At 45.2% G+C, this 16,698-nt stretch overlaps 2 protein-coding genes and 1 long non-coding RNA gene across 4 annotated transcripts; 2 read left to right on the top strand and 1 right to left on the bottom strand.

The window, feature by feature from the left end:
- Positions 1 to 59: 59 nt before the first annotated feature.
- Positions 60 to 5,137, bottom strand: sb:cb288. 2 transcript variants are annotated; one of them, XM_035379992.1, is made up of 5 exons: positions 4,836 to 5,137; positions 3,464 to 3,515; positions 2,699 to 2,767; positions 1,240 to 1,324; positions 60 to 1,042 (listed from the first exon to the last, which is right to left on the bottom strand). In XM_035379992.1, exons 1-5 carry the CDS (start codon positions 4,890 to 4,892, stop codon positions 976 to 978), a joined length of 330 nt encoding a protein of 109 aa, XP_035235883.1. In that variant the 5' UTR covers positions 4,893 to 5,137; the 3' UTR covers positions 60 to 975. The 2 variants fall into 2 exon arrangements, with proteins under 2 accessions (XP_035235883.1, XP_035235884.1); XM_035379993.1 differs by lacking the exon at positions 4,836 to 5,137 and adding an exon at positions 4,106 to 4,821.
- Positions 5,138 to 7,139: 2,002 nt separating this feature from the next.
- On the top strand, positions 7,140 to 14,862 carry LOC118206858. The gene is made up of 20 exons (XM_035379991.1): positions 7,140 to 7,209; positions 7,658 to 7,752; positions 8,176 to 8,223; positions 8,512 to 8,890; positions 9,077 to 9,253; positions 9,351 to 9,458; positions 9,564 to 9,670; positions 9,762 to 9,809; positions 10,110 to 10,488; positions 10,859 to 11,035; positions 11,133 to 11,240; positions 11,369 to 11,668; positions 11,828 to 11,935; positions 12,220 to 12,519; positions 12,679 to 12,786; positions 13,093 to 13,392; positions 13,552 to 13,659; positions 13,926 to 14,195; positions 14,371 to 14,449; positions 14,761 to 14,862. The coding sequence occupies exons 4-20, from the start codon at positions 8,536 to 8,538 to the stop codon at positions 14,852 to 14,854; spliced, it is 3,126 nt and encodes a 1,041-aa protein (XP_035235882.1). The 5' UTR covers positions 7,140 to 7,209; positions 7,658 to 7,752; positions 8,176 to 8,223; positions 8,512 to 8,535; the 3' UTR covers positions 14,855 to 14,862.
- Positions 14,863 to 14,945: 83 nt separating this feature from the next.
- Positions 14,946 to 16,659, top strand: LOC118206766. The gene is made up of 4 exons (XR_004761246.1): positions 14,946 to 15,166; positions 15,360 to 15,576; positions 16,023 to 16,213; positions 16,499 to 16,659. It is a non-coding gene; the product is annotated as an uncharacterized LOC118206766 (long non-coding RNA).
- Positions 16,660 to 16,698: the final 39 nt, after the last annotated feature.

Raw genomic sequence — 16,698 nt, 5'->3', positions numbered from 1 at the left:
AACCTCCAGAGAGGAGATGTGCACCATTTGCGAACCCAAAGACAAAAGGTGAAACCTTCTGCTACTCCACTGACACAAAAAAACAGTAGTCAATTTTATTTGGCATCAGGCATGTCATGTCAAATCTGCAGTCTGATTACACTTAAAGTTTGGTAGTTTCATTTACACGTTCATACTGAAACAGCATGCACACCACACGATACAATAAAATAAACTTCTAGGATGAATGCAGGTGCATTATAACAAACCAACCTTTCAACATGAGTACCCCACAAAACCCATATGAGATCATTCTCTGGATATTAATATCCTGGCTATCCTTGAACATCCTAATTTGTATTGCTCCTATCTTCCCTGTGGGAAAACTCTGATACAAAAGTTGGCAACTCCTTCATCCTAGAACAGAGGTACACTCTTAGCATCTTAAAAAATTTTACATGCTCCTCAGAATCCCTGAGCCACAGTCAAAAATTTCAACGAACGCATTCACATTTGCAAATCTTTGTTCCATATGTGGAATTATATAAAAAGTTTTTTTTTTTTCCAAATCCCTGCAACAATACAGATGTAAGTTTCAGCAACAAAGAGGTACATATATACACACGAATTCCCATGAGTGCCATGCACGTGGGCAAACCTTTGTTCCATCTATGGTATTTGATAAATTTGCAGGAAATGTCACGTTTAATCCACATTGCTAAAATGCTCTTGTGCAAGTTCCAGTAGTTTGTGAACAGTTGGACAGGGTCCCCCTCCTCATTGGATGTGTGTCCTGGAGGACAGGCTGTCCCAGAAGGCAGCAGCCTTAAGCTGCCATACGGACTTCAGAGCAGGAGGATTCAAAGCTCCGCCCACCCCGGGCCTCTGTCCATCAAACCGGCGAGCTCCAGCACCACGGCGAACCAGCAGCCAGGCTCTCGCCGTGACCTCATCCCAAAATCCCAAACTGTGCCCCTTCTGACGTGGTCCTGACCTTCAACACACATGACCCCTCTGTGCACGAGCTCTCTCTCTCCTCTTCTTCTTCTCCTCCTGCCTGAAACTTTACCAGGGAAACCTGTTCATTCACTTCTGCCTGGTTCGCATAACATCATGTACAGCACATACAACAAAAGGAGTCCTTCCCCTTGCATTAAACAGAGAGCGCAAACATGACAGCTCATCACATGAGAATTGTATCGACACTGGATATCAAACACACACCTTCCATATTTTGGCTTTGGGCCTTCCAAATCTTACCTCTTAGGCGCAGCCACCATGCATTTCCACAGAACAGCATACAGGGCCAACAGGAAGCTGATAAACACTGCTGCTGCTATGATACCTGCAGACACACACACACACACACACACACATTAGCAACGTGCATCAGTCACTCTCCATCTACTTGTCTGCACAAGTACTCCCGAATGCATAACATTCCGAGAGGGGACCGAATGCTACGATCCATCCACAAGCCATGTTCAGGCCTCATGAATCTATTAAACTTATGACGGCCTCAAAACTGCGATTTTTCAACAGAGCAATCGCATTTTAACAAGTCACCAAAACTAAAAGCAGTGAAAAGACTGAGAAGGGAACACTGTCAAAAACAACAGTAGGAACCAGAAAGAGTCGAACAGCAGTTTGGACGGTTTGCGCTACGTCCACAAGACCCTGTCTGGCTTTATCTAGAAAGGAGTCCTGCCAGCGCCTCCAAGAAATTTGGAAACTTTGGAATTTGGAAACTTTCCATGTCCTCTGACCTACAGCAGACAGGGCAGAAAAATAAGCGTGAAAACAAAGTGCAAAGACAGCTGGGACAGACTGGATGCCAGGCCCAGAGGGCAGTGTGCAGTGGCTCAATCTGCACAGCTCAGCTCTTTATCTCACCTCTGTTTCTATACACACTGAGCTCCACAACATCTGGGACAGAGACATTTATTGATTTGGCTCTGTACTCCATAATTGTATATGTGCAATCGAACAATTCACACGTGGTTAAAGTGCAAATTTGCAGGTTGTATTATTTTTATTTTTGCCATGTTGAATTTATAGCACTTTTTATACATAGTCCCCCCCCCCTGCCCAACCCCAAAATTAAGCATACGAAAATTAATTGTTTGGAACATCATTAAGAAGAAAGAGAGCACTGATAAGCTCAGAAATCGCAAAGGGCCTGGTAGGATAAGGAAGACCTCTACAGTTGATTGTACCGAAGAATCCTAAAAGAGCCTGCAGTGTTCTGGAAAAAGGTCTTGTGGACAGATGGTAAATGGACTGCATTTATATAGCGCTTTTATCCAAAGCGCTTTACAATTGATGCCTCTCATTCACCAGAGCAGTTAGGGGTTAGGTGTCTTGCTCAAGGACACTTCGACACGCCCAGGGCGGGGATCGAACCGGCAACCTTCCAACTGCCAGACAATCACTCTTACCTCCTGAGCTATGTCGCCAAATGAGACCAAGACTCACTTGTATCAGAGTGATGGCAAGAGCAAAGTGTGGAGGCCAAAAGGAACTACCCAAGATCCAAAGCACCCTCACCCCCCCCCCCCCCCCCCCTCCATCAGCAGGAAAGTCCCCACTGCATTAGACACTACTGACTCCCCTGGCCAATCAGACACCTGCGGGCCTGCGGTTTGCCTGTGCTGGCATCCAGCACCACAGCTGGGCTGCTCGGCCGGCAAACCTCAGGCGTTCTCAGTCCTGCTCTCACCTGGAACGATTCCGCTCTCTCTTTCCGATGGAACGTCGGTGCCAGGGGCTTGAGGCCTGGGTGTAGAGCCTGTGAAGAGACGAAACGGGAAGTGAGATCATTTTCCGTTCGCTCACCGCTGCGTGTCACAAGGCCCGTCGTGTCCCACCGCCTGCAGCTCTGCCAAATGCAATGCGTGTCAGAGCAAGCTGATCCTTATCGGGTTTTGGCAGTCAATGTAAGCTTAACACATGACTTAAAAAACATAATGGAACAATGAAAGGATACTGGAGATAACTTCCCCATTTTCACCGCCTAAATTGGCATCGCTCTTATATTGTTGTCAACATCTACCTCTTGTACGCCAGTGTTGAAACAGAAGCAGACTGGGGCATGTTCATAGCCGTAAATCAGTCCGTTTACTCATTTCACTGGTTAACAGTTGAAAAGAGCTGACTGAGGGGGGTTGCTGAAGGCTGCAACACAGAATTTGAGGGAAATGTGAAAAGGTTCAAAGAGCACAACATTATCTCACTGGCACAAGGCTGGGGTCATCAGGTCAATGCAGCCTTATGGTAATACCACTGTTACTGCACTAAGTGAGCACTTTCTCAATAAAGCTGAGGGACTTACGGACAGGCATTTCAGGTTCCTTCCACACATTTAATCATTTCAGAAGATCTAGTTGCAATGTAGTTGCGAAAAACAGGGATGTTAAAGAGTGTGCTTGAGAGAGAGAGAGAGAGAGAGAGAGAGCAGGCAGTTCAAAGAGAGGAAAGCACTCACCATTGCTCAGCGTGTCAGTGACAGAGACCCACAGCTGCTCAGAAATGACCTTCTGAAAGACAGAAGCACAGATCCGTGCGGACAGGCACAGGTATCACTCCCTGGCACAAAGGGGGACCGCCCTCCCAACAAATGCAATTTCTGAGCTTTTCCCTCAGCGCAGCTTTCCTCAGATTTTCTATACAAACATGATAAATCAGATCTCCTGTGCAGTGAACCTAGAAGGGGACAGACAGTGTGGAAGAGGAACAGCTTGTTTGAGCATGTTGTGAATATCTTCCACATAAACAGGAGGCAAAATTCCAAGGATACAAAAAAAAAAAAAAAAAAAAACAACCTAGTGCAAGAGAGATCAACAGAGAGATATAAAACTTAGTTTTATCGAAGTGTTTCATCTTGGAAAAATATAATATAATATAATATAAATATGAAATTTATAAAATATTCCTGAAATCGGGCATATTGAACAAAGGCAAAAAAGATACACAAAACCTGAGAGTGCAACTGCGTTATCTTGAAGACAGGGAACACCAGCCATTAAAAAGGATTTTGGCGTGTTTTCCCTTCGATTACCTAATGATACTAATACTGATAATTTCATTAAATACAACTACAGTTCCAAATACAAAATGCACATTATACCATGCATTGCAGCATACGGGATCATTTGTACCTTCATAAGGTTCCCACGAACTTATTTAAGCCCAAAGTCAAATAAACATTCCATTCCTTCACCTCTGCAGCGCCCACCCCAACACAAAACATGCACGCGCGCACGTGTACACGAACAGGATCACGGAGTCGCGTTGGCTCCATTACATTTTGGCTTTCTCATCGGTGCTATTAAATGTAGCGTAACACACTACACATCAACAAGGAATGATTATTTATTTATTTGCTGAATGTCATGATAAAAATCAAAAGAACGAAAATAATCAACAACTGTATCGTCGACATAACATCTCCGAGAGACACAGTTATTACACTCCAGAAGTAAAATATCCAAAAGCCAATTTTCTCAGATCATGCGTAAAAATGCAAAACCCGCTCATTCAAATTGTGTGGTCTTGGAAGAAAAAAGCCTACCTTAAAACACTAGTGGAAACGGAACTTTACTTACTAAAATCAAACATTGTAAGGTAGATTATAAGGGCAGTTTTAGTTTACGTCCTTCAGACTAGGCTACTTAAAGAATTACCCGAACAAATGGGTGCCTGTATGTGCAGTGTAGCCTATTGTCAGTATGGTTAAAACGGACAAATTTGCAACATACATTTGGCAAAAGTCACCAAAACACACGAGATTTGAAACGGTTGACTTAAATATAAAGTATCGACCGTCACGAGCATTAAAATCCACCCCTGCACCTTACTAGAGAGGCGTTTCCGTCGCGCCACAGATCGGTCTTGTTCTCCAGCTCTCCCCACATGTTTGCTCGTGGATGTCTTCGGTATTAGGGGATGACCGTCCCGTGCTGCTCATCACTACTGAATCCTTCGATGTTTGTACAATTCACACTCGGCAAGCTTGAAAAAATCGATTGCGTTCATCAAAGAATCGAACACATTTGCGCACATCACCTTTGTCAAGGAGGGAGGAGGGGTCGTACTGGGTGGACCTGTTGACACGATATTCGGCAAATCGGAGTTTTAGGGCGTGTCCTACATTATATCACACCTAAAAACGAAACGGTATATTTTACCTACAAGCTCATTAAAGACTCTTTGTCCGTTGGATTGCTTCATTATCTAGCATTTAGATGGAATTCAGTAGCCTACTAGTACTCCTCAGTTTCAAGGGAATAATGCATACAGTATACTGTATATAATATACAGAAGATATAATACAGAAACCAAAAGCTGGGTAGGAATGTAGTCTTGGAGCTTTATTGTTCCGCATAAATTCCTTCAAGCTCCTCAGACGGACTGGAGCACATAATTGGTTTACATGTTGCGAAGCAGCTCAGTGCATTCACACCTTAAATTCTTCACTACCATTAGTGACAGACGTTCACAGTTAGAATAAAACCTTTTTACAGGTGCACAAAAAGATATACTTTGCATACCCAAGTTATTTTGATGTGCTGTTGTAGTAGCTATAACACAGGTGAAGTCTACCAAAACGTTTTTGAACATGTAAATAGGCTATCAATGTGCATTGGAATTAGGCTATATACCATAATACAGCCGCAAATCCTGCCGACTATTCTCAGCCTCTTGACAGGTATATTTATTTATGTATTTATTTTAATGACAACGATAAATAACTTAAGTTAATGCACCGCAATAACTTGAACCCAAGATGACAAGATGTGCCACTCAGTATCTTGTCCAGCGCCCCCTACCACCAGTAACCGCAAATAACCTCTTAAATGACTGGGCCAGATATGTCTAATTTGTTTATTTGTAATAATTTGACCTTAATTTCCCTCTGGTTCTGGTACCGAATAAAGCCTATTATTCAGAGGACTGCTTATTTCTGAATTTCAGATGTAATTTTTATTTTTCAACTTTCGTAGTACGATGCAAAACAACGCTGATTGGCCACGTCAGGTGAACTGGACGCAAGGTCGCGACTGCATTACGACATAGCACATGGGGGCATTGGTTTGCAATCAAACAAGCAAACGGTCCTTATTTTAAAAAAAGAGTTATAAATATTGTCTCTGACCAAAATGCATGTTCTACCCCTTCTTCGTAAAATCGTTGATAAGGAATAGGCTAATCATGACTGCAATGCTGTTACTGATCATCATATTTTATACGCCAAAACAGGCAAGCAACATACAGCAAAGATCACGCCTCACACGGAATCATTTCTACGACCGAGCAAGAACAGACTCCCACTCGAAATGCCTATTGTGCAGCCATAGGCTGCTTCGAGGCCGGGAAGGTTTCTACTATACTATAACACCACATAAATAATAAACCTGACGTATTTAATATATTCATAAGCATTATTAATACTACACTAGGGACTGGTACACAAATAACTTATGTGAAATAAAAGGAGCTATGGATTTTGGCCTAATTTAGAATTTCAGTTTTGTGACGTCGCCATTACAGAATATATCTGTTCTGTTACGTCACACATCACATCCATAAACTGTATAAATAACCAAAAAATATTGACTGGAATCATTAATTGTGTCTTCAATGGACGAGCAACGAATATTCAACTATCTGTTCGAAACAGGGATCCCCACCTCCAATAACACCTGGAGACGTAGGGAGCAAGGTTAGGAAAAAATATTCGTTCACTTTAGCTCTGTTTAGCTTGTGAAACCATTGCTGAATCTTGCCTGCGGTGGAACAACGTTACAAAAAAACTCATTTACAAAAAATCAATTAAGCCTATACAGAAGCGGAAGTATTGGTACAAGCCCTGTTTCCTCAAAGCTGAGGGCTCTAGTTGGCTAATGCCTAAATTCTACCAAATATTAGCTAGATAGCTAGTATATGGGATGAGAGCATATATGGATTATTTAAGTAATTCAGGCAAACTTTTAACATTAGCCTCAGCGCGGTATATCCGTGGCTAATATTATTTTCAGCTCGCGAAGCGTGGCTAACTAGCTAAACAAATCCAGGTGTCATAAATGAAGCCACTGAAGACAGGCAGCAAAACTTGCAGCTTTCAGCGAGCCAATCTTGCGCTAGAATAAATGGGTCAAATCATATGAGATCGGGACTGGTGGTCTGAAAGAAGGAATAGCTTACGTCCATAGGAGGTTGTTCCTACGGAAAGTAATAAGATGTTATTTTTAACAATAATTTGAACGTACAGGTAAAACTCATGTATGTATTGCCATTAAAACTGCTTCGCCGTTAGGGTAATTTTTTGTTTTTGAGAAACTTCTGTAAATATTTAAAATTTCATTCCATTGCCATTGCAAACAAAAAACTTACTGTGCCAATTAAAAACACTTATTACAGAAGCCTAGTAGCTACGTACTGCAAAACTGACGAAAGCCTCATAGATTTACTGAATTAGCAGTCACCATGCCATAAGCCATGTTATTCATAATTGAAAGTGGAGCTTGCAGTAAATGCTGCAAAAATTTTATTATTACTTAAAAAAAAAAAAAAGTTACGTTGAACTGGGAAATATGCGAGTTGTAGATGATACAAAATAAACCAAAATGAAATGGGAATATTATATAACAACTAATGTCTGCCTGCTTTTGTGTTACAGAACCTGTGGAGAACTACTATATAATCAGATCACTACTCGGAAAAGGAGGATGCGGCTCAGTGTACGCTGGGATCCGCATCTCCGATGGGCTGCCGGTAAGATGCCAACTTCCACACTACGCCATGTTGCCACAAACAAAGTCTTGACACATCCTGCTTCCTGCCTTAACAAAAACAGATAGGACTGTATCATCTGACATTCAAATTTTATTATATTGGTCTTTTATTCTCATTTGCATATGCCCAAAAGTTACTGCCAACTTTGGTTTTTTAGTTTGTAATATTTTCATCATTTATTGTTGTATACTTATTAATTATTATTATTATTCATGAAAGTATTATTAGTCCCAATGTTTTCATAACTACTCTTATTCAACTGTACATACCAACATAACACTTAACATTAGCAAAGCTGTTACCAAATGGTAAGTTATTAGGTATCTGCAGTTGTTTGATATGATTTTATGTAGTAAAAGCGTACGTGTGCAAAGATTGTATTTCAACACGTTATCTCCTCAGGTTGCCCTAAAATACGTGCAGAAAGCGAAAGGGGATGAACTGCTTCTGGTGAGTACTAAATGTCTCCCAAGTTATATTTGCTGAACTTTTGACTTGTTGGCTGTCCACAATTAATGACATATTTCCACATATTTGTTGATATTCATGGATCAGTCATTTTAAGTTTTCCTTGTAGAAATCATCCTATAATCTCAAATGTGTGTTCTGATTGATAATCTGCAGAATCTGGTGCCTGATTATGGTATTTATTCATTTTTATACCATTATAACCTCATTGTAACCACTCCCAGCTGATGCTCACTCACCACACTACTTTTCACTTCCCTCTCTCTACAGCCTGGTGAGGAAGTTGGAATTCCCATGGAAGTGGGTCTCATGAAACTAGTGAACCAGAACGAGAGGCATCCCAACATCTTGCGGCTGCATGAATGGTTTGACACCCCAGACCACTATATTATGGTGCTGGAGCGTCCGGACCCCTGTGTGGACCTCCTCGAGTTCTGCGAGTCCCAAAATGGCTTGCTGGATGAACAGCGGGCGAGGGCAGTGACTGAGCAACTGCTCCAGGCCCTGCTTCACTGCCAGCGGTGCGGCGTTTTCCATCGCGACGTGAAACCGCCCAACGTCCTGATCAACACCGAAACCTTGCGTGTTATCCTAATAGATTTTGGGTGCGGGGATCTTTGGCTGGATACGCCGTACACCACCTTCGCAGGTCAGTGAGATGACCAGCTCTAAGTGTTCAGAACTTGGGGAAGTAAATACAGACATTCAGTAGACACAGAAACTTAGTAGAACAGTGAGGTTAGATAAAAGTGAAATTCGGCATGATACTCTCCCAGTTGTACAGGCTCTAGGGTGCCCGTATGTACTCTTGTGTCTTTGTCTGCCTGTCTTTCAGGCACCAAGGAAGTTACACCTCCCGAGTGGTTTGTGAAGGGGCTTTACCAGGCTGGCCCTGCCACGGTGTGGTCCTTAGGGGTGACGCTGTACTGTCTCGTCTGTGGCTACCTGCCGTTCAAAGGCTACGACGAGCGAAGCATGAGCGCGCTCCATTTCCCCGAAGGGCTGTCCCCTGGTGAGGAGTCCGCAGGGCTGTCTTGTGTGATTTCCCACATTTTACACTCCTTTTATCTCCTTGGTTCAATCACTTACATGCTTTTTGCCATCCACAGAGGTCATGGACTTCATCAGCTGGTGCTTGGAACCCAAGGTGGAGGCCCGAGCCACTCTAGGAGAGCTCCAAGTCCACCATTGGCTCAGTCCCATCTGCCCAGAACAAGGTAGCCACTTTGGATCTCAGAACTCACTTTAACGGCAACCATGAACAAAAACAATGTGGGAATATTTGCTATAGCAACCAGTGTCTTGTCTGCTTTCTGTTGTAGAACATGTGGAGGAACATGTAGAGGACGCCTACATGATCGGATCCCAAATTGGAGAGGGAGGATGCGGCTCAGTGTTAGCTGGGTTCCGCATCGATGATGGACAGCGGGTAATATGCCAATTTCTCTGCTATGCCATTAACAAAAATTTTACTAAGTGTGTAAAGATTGTATTGGAGCAACTAATCACGATCTCCTCAGGTTGCCCTAAAATACGTGAAGAGATGGGAAGGGGATGAACTGCTTATGGTGAGTACCACATCAAAGATTACATTTGTTGATCTTTGACATCTTTGACCTGTTGGCTGTCCACCATTCCATTCAAGAAATGAAATGAAACATTTATTTATATTGGTATTTATGGTCCATTCCTTCATTTATCTGTGTATAAACTTGTCCTGTAATTTTCTCAGATATTTTCTGAAGAGATGATCAGAATTTTTTTCTCATGGCTTTGAATGGATTCAGTTGTGCCACATAGAACCTTGTCACAACCACAGCCAGCCGATGCCCGCTCTCACCACATTGATTTACTTCCTCTCTCTGCAGCCTGGAATGGAAGACGGAACTCCCGGTGAAGTGGTGCTCATGACCCTTGTGGACCAGGGGAATGGCCATCCCAACGTCTTACACTTCTATGAGTGGTTTGACAAGGCGGACCATTACGTCATGGTGCTGGAGCGGCCTGAGAACTGCATGGACCTCCTCGACCTCTGCGCGTCCCAAAACGGTTTCCTGGATGAACGGCGGGCGAGGGCAGTGACTGACCAACTGCTCCAGGCCCTGCTGCACTGCCAGCAGTGTGGCGTTTTCCATCGCGACGTGAAACCAGGAAACGTCCTGATCGACACGGAAACCCAGCGCGTCATCCTAATAGATTTTGGGTGCGGGGATCTCTGGCAGGATACACCGTACACCACCTTCGCAGGTCAGTGAGATAACCAGTTTGTGCATCTTTAATCAGTGTTCAGATCTATGGGAGTAAACACCGATGTTTTGATGGGACACAGAAACTTACATCCTGTGTACAAACATCTGTAGAACAGTGAGGTTAAATAAATGTGAAATTCTGCATGCACATCAAACAATATGCTCCAAATTATACAGGCTCTATGGTATATTTCTTATTGCCGTAGTGTGAAATATTCATATTTACATGAGTCATTGTGACTGCCATACCATAGGCCCTATGGCATAGGGTGTGTATATTTACTCTTATGTCTAACTTGTGTCTAACAGTTGTACAGGCTCTAGGGTGCCCGTATGTACTCTTGTGTCTTTGTCTGCCTGTCTTTCAGGCACCAAGGAATTTGCACCTCCCGAATGGTTTATGAAGGGGCTGTACCAGGCTGGCCCTGCCACGGTGTGGTCCTTAGGGGTGACGCTCTACTGTCTCGTCTGTGGCTACTTGCCGTTTAACCGCTACGACGAGCGGAGCATGAGCGTGCTCCATTTCCCCGAAGGGCTGTCCCCTGGTGAGGAGTCCGCAGGGCTGTCTTGTGTGATTTCCCACATTTTACACTCCTTTTATCTCCTCGGTTCAATCACTTACATGCTTTTTGCCATCCACAGAGGTCATGGACTTCATCAGCTGGTGCTTGGAACCCAAGGTGGAGGACCGAGCCACATTAGGAGAGCTCCAAGAACACGATTGGCTCAGTCCCATCTGCCCAGAACAAGGTAACCTCTTTGGACACAAAGAGCCATTCTTTTCTGTGCAGTCCAGTGCAGCAGCCATACTGCTAAAGCTCATGGGCAGCCAAGCTTTTTACAGCACCATGTGACCTGACACTGATAATCTCTTTCAGTGGGAATCGTGGAGGAGGAGGAGAGGGACTGCCAGGAAGATGAAGAGCTGAAGGACCTGCAAGAGGAGAAACTGGGCTCCTCCATCTCTCTCAGTCCACGTGTCATCATGGAAAGTGAGAGAGAGTGCCAGGAAGATGGAGAGGAGAAGAGCATGCATGAGTCCAAGCTGGACCTCTGCAACTCTCTCATTCCTGCAGTCATGAAGAGAGAGTGCCAGGAAGATGGAGAGGAGAAGAGCATGCACATGGAGATACTGGGCTGCTCCAACTCTCCCATTCCAGCAAAGTGCCCCAAAAACGGTTAGTAGCATTCTCTATCAAATGGAGTTAGAAACTAGTACACAGTTGACCCTGTGGAAGATATCCCTCATTGCGCTGGGTGACTATAGTTGTGACTGACTCTTGTTTGAAACACTGGATGTTTCAAACAGCATCCCCCTCATGTTTGATCTCTTTCAGCCCCAGGAATGTGGAAGAGGAAGATGGCATGTGAACAGCAGGCAGTGGTGCTGGGAGATATTCTGCTCCCCTGCAGCAGTGCCAAGCCTGCAAAGCGACCTCGAAAAGGTTAGGTTCACAGTAACTTTTCCCATGAGAAGGAATTGGGCTCCACTGGTACAGATGAAGGTAACCTCTCAAAACTCACCTTAGATTCTAAGCTAAGGGGGTGTTTTGACTCTCCCACTGCGGGATCTTTGTCTTTTTTTCCTGCCTATGATATTGACCAAAAAGATCTGCATAAAGAGCCATTCTTTTCTGTGCAGTCCAGTGCAGCAGCCATACTGCTAAAGCTCATGGGCAGCCAAGCTTTTTACAGCACCATGTGACCTGACACTGATAATCTCTTTCAGTGGGAATCGTGGAGGAGGAGGAGAGGGACTGCCAGGAAGATGAAGAGCTGAAGGACCTGCAAGAGGAGAAACTGGGCTCCTCCATCTCTCTCAGTCCACGTGTCATCATGGAAAGTGAGAGAGAGTGCCAGGAAGATGGAGAGGAGAAGAGCATGCATGAGTCCAAGCTGGACCTCTGCAACTCTCTCATTCCTGCAGTCATGAAGAGAGAGTGCCAGGAAGATGGAGAGGAGAAGAGCATGCCCACGGAGATACTGGGCTGCTCCAACTTTCCCATTCCAGCAAAGTGCTCCAAAAACGGTTAGTAGCATTCTCTATCAAATGGAGTTAGAAACTAGTACACAGTTGACCCTGTGGAAGATATCCCTCATTGCGCTGGGTGACTATAGTTGTGACTGACTCTTGTTTGAAACACTGGATGTTTCAAACAGCATCCCCCTCGTGTTTGATCTCTTTCAGCCCCAGGAATGTGGAAGAGGAAGATGGCATGTGAACAGCAGGCAGTGGTGCTGGGAGATATTCTGCTCCCCTGCAGCAGTGCCAAGCCTGCAAAGCGACCTCGAAAAGGTTAGGTTCACAGTAACTTTTCCCATGAGAAGGAATTGGGCTCCACTGGTACAGATGAAGGTAACCTCTTTGGACATCAGAAGGGATCTCAAAAAACTCACCTTAGATTCTAAGCTAAGGGGGTGTTTTGACTCACCCACTGCGGAATCTTTGTCTTTTTTTTCTGCCTATGATATTGACCAAAAAGATCTGCATAAAGAGCCATTCTTTTCTATGCAGTCCAGTGCAGCAGCCATACTGATAAAGCTCATGGGCAGCCAAGCTTTTTACAGCACCATGTGACCTGACACTGATAATCTCTTTCAGTGGGAATCGTGGAGGAGGAGGAGAGGGACTGCCAGGAAGATGAAGAGCTGAAGGACCTGCAAGAGGAGAAACTGGGCTCCTCCATCTCTCTCAGTCCACGTGTCATCATGGAAAGTGAGAGAGAGTGCCAGGAAGATGGAGAGGAGAAGAGCATGCATGAGTCCAAGCTGGACCTCTGCAACTCTCTCATTCCTGCAGTCATGAAGAGAGAGTGCCAGGAAGATGGAGAGGAGAAGAGCATGCCCACGGAGATACTGGGCTGCTCCAACTCTCCCATTCCAGCAAAGTGCTCCAAAAACGGTTAGTAGCATTCTCTATCAAATGGAGTTAGAAACTAGTACACAGTTGACCCTGTGGAAGATATCCCTCATTGCGCTGGGTGACTATAGTTGTGACTGACTCTTGTTTGAAACACTGGATGTTTCAAACAGCATCCCCCTCGTGTTTGATCTCTTTCAGCCCCAGGAATGCGGAAGAGGAAGATGGCATGTGAACAGCAGGCAGTGGTGCTGGGAGATATTCTGCTCCCCTGCAGCAGTGCCAAGCCTGCAAAGCGACCTCGAAAAGGTTAGGTTCACAGTAACTTTTCCCATGAGAAGGTATTGGGCTCCACTGGTACAGATGTACAGCTAAAGCACATGGAAATCCAGGCTAGACTGTTGACCTGTGTAATCTCACAGGTTTCGCGAAGTGAGAAATACACCACTGCCATGCCCTGAACCCTAAATGACCTGTGGCCCTCCGTTTAGTGCTGCTTGTATTAGAGCAGCCTGTAAGGAGATAGTAGGGCAGCTGCAGTGCTGTCGGGTCTAATTAGGCATGTGTTCCCCCAGATGAAGACGGAAGGAGGCTGCAGCAACAGCTTCAGCCTCTTATGCTACGCTGTGGTGGAGGAGAAAGCCAAGGCAGTGAAGGAGAGGGCCTGAAAGAACGTGGCCTCCCTGTGCCTGGTGATCGTGCACCTCCAGACCACGGCCGTTTGAGAAGAGGAGCAGAATGGCCGCCTCCGCAACCGGAGCAGAGAGAGGACGAGGAGTGTCCCGGCCAGGCCCAGCAGGGCCTGTTCTCACCCCTCTGGCCATGCCACAGCTGTCACTGCACAGGTGTGACTTCAAATCAATTTTATTTGTACAGCGCTATTTACAGAAAACTGTCACAAAGACGCTGTACAGAATAGCAGAAAATAGGCAGGAGACAAAGCAAAAAGGGTTTGTGCATTCAAAGTCTGGTCAGGGCACCACTCTGTGTGAACCAGGCTGTTTTTGCGGTCTTCCTCAGGCCCAGAATCCCGCTGCCTCCCAGCCTGCCAACCACAGAAGCATCGCGAGCTGGGCTACAGAGGGCACGGGGCCAGACCGTGAGTTTCCCTCAGACATTGTTACCTCTGCTGGGTAGTAGCGTTAGTTTTAACATCACTGGGTCCCGATTGGACCAATTGTGCATTCCTGCCTAGATATACTGATTACAATTAATGATTACAGTTACAGCAGAAACACCCTACACTAAGCTACTATGCACAACATAGGAAAAGCATGACTCATGACTCAAGAAATAAGCACGCTGGTGTTTCAGTTCAGTGTGATGTTTAGATACATGGGGAGCAGATGGATCATGTTTATAATGGAGTGACATCCTGTAGTTTGCCACTAACCTTTTTTTTTGCTGCAGAATCCCAGGATATGACCAATGCGATGGGCAACCAGGCCTCGCCGTTGCCCTCCAGGACCATGGGCCAAATCTCCCCACGGGGTTGATAAAATAACGTTGGGGCAGACTGCGACATATCCATGTGTTGGTGCCAAACTGAAACTGAACAGCTCAAAAAATCTCTTTTGCTGTTCAACTTTCGGTTTGGCACCAACACATGGATATGTCGCAGTCTGCTTTAACCCCATTTTATCCCCCACCTCCTCCCTCTCCCCCACCCCAAGCCTGCACCCCCCCCAATCAATCACAGTATAGGGCCCCGCCTCTGCGGCGGGCGCCCCGTGGCATTGCGTGCCCCGGCGGAGAGTAACCGCAACACACAAGACCCAGACCGCCATGCAGCAGGAAGGCCCGCAGAACACCCCAAGTAAGCCCTCACGCAATATTACACATGTGGATGATGATTAAAATGATTTTTTTTTTAAATAAAAAAAAGATTTAAAGCAGTAAAATAAAACCTAAGTTGCCATGCACCCGTATTAAGACCCTTTGATATGACGTGTGAGATTTGTGGGGCCCCGTGCAGTGGCAGTTCTGACAGCTGGTTCTTGCTTTTCCAGGCGGACGATGCCGCTCCCACTCTGCGGCCCCACCCATCCAGAAGGGACGTCCGTGCGGGAACTGCGACCAGTGGATGGAAGCTGCCCGGTCTGGCTGGACCCAGAGAGCTAATCCTGGGCTCAGAGGGAAACAGATGCAGATGCAAACAGCAAACAGCATTGCTTTCAAAACGAGTTCCAAAGTTGCTTGTGACCAGCACTGGTGTGCAATCCAAAGGTAATACCACAACTTGAAGACGCATGCCCCGTGCACGCACACACACACACACACAGACACAAATAGCTGGTTCTGCCCTTCTCCTTTCCCTGCCCAAAGCAATGAGGCAGGGAGTACCCTGAGCCCCTCCCTCCCTCCTGTGGCCGTTATGCAGCCACACACAGACTCATTGTGATTTGTATTGTTAATAGTTTCTGATTGGGGTTATGCAGAGCGTGGCGATTGGCTGCCCTTAATTCCAGTGTAATATGGCTGCTTACGGCCGAAAGTAAAAAAAAAAAAACAGGAACATAGAGGGGTCTTGGGTCATTCCATAACTTAAGAGGATATGCTGAAGACATCCTTCATTCCCACAGGGCCTGCTTAGGCCTCCCTTAGGGATCCACAGGTGGTGCTTCTGTCCTGATCAGGAAGTGACCTAACTGTGTCTGTGTGTCCTCCCCCAGGCAAGAACATGACATCACGCCTCTGCACTTGACTGTACGATCATGAGCAACGTTCACCACACAGGGTCCAGTATGTAAAATGTCCCCCAGATGACGCACCTAGTCAGGAGGTGGGCGGCTCTACAGGTGTCTCTCCACCCCCCATGAGAAGCTGTTACTGCATCCCTTAAGTCTGGCATGATCGTCCTCAGGTGTGTTTGTGTAGGATCACTGGGGTCTTAAGCAAAGATGGGAAACCTTTCTTTACCAAATGTGCAGTTATACAGATCTAAGCAATGTCTTCACAAATATGAATCTGCAATGAAAAGCTAGAAAAATGCATTTGTCAAAAACAAAAAGAAACTAGTATTTCTAAATGGAGACAAGCATGGTCAACTCCTCCATTCCCCTTGTTCAGACATGCAGACCCCTGTAATCACAGTGATATACAGACGAGCATCTGGTTGAACTCTTAATGTACTTTTCTTCTCTCTTAGCAATGTTAGCATGGTGAATGGCAGTTCGAACGAAGAGCACTTCAACACCCCATTGTTCAGTACAGAGGATGACAAAATGCTGCCATTGCTGACTTTCATGCCAGTTTTTGATAAATGAATTTTGATTGAATATAATAAAAAATGCCACGTTTGCATCCCCATTTATTGTTGGACTTGACAAAAACCACACGGCACAAAAT

The sequence above is a fragment of the Anguilla anguilla genome, chromosome 10, assembly GCF_013347855.1.
Source record: "Anguilla anguilla isolate fAngAng1 chromosome 10, fAngAng1.pri, whole genome shotgun sequence".
Taxonomy (NCBI): domain Eukaryota; kingdom Metazoa; phylum Chordata; class Actinopteri; order Anguilliformes; family Anguillidae; genus Anguilla; species Anguilla anguilla.
Note: the sequence above shows the minus strand (reverse complement) of the source record. Positions and strands in the feature narration are given on the sequence as shown.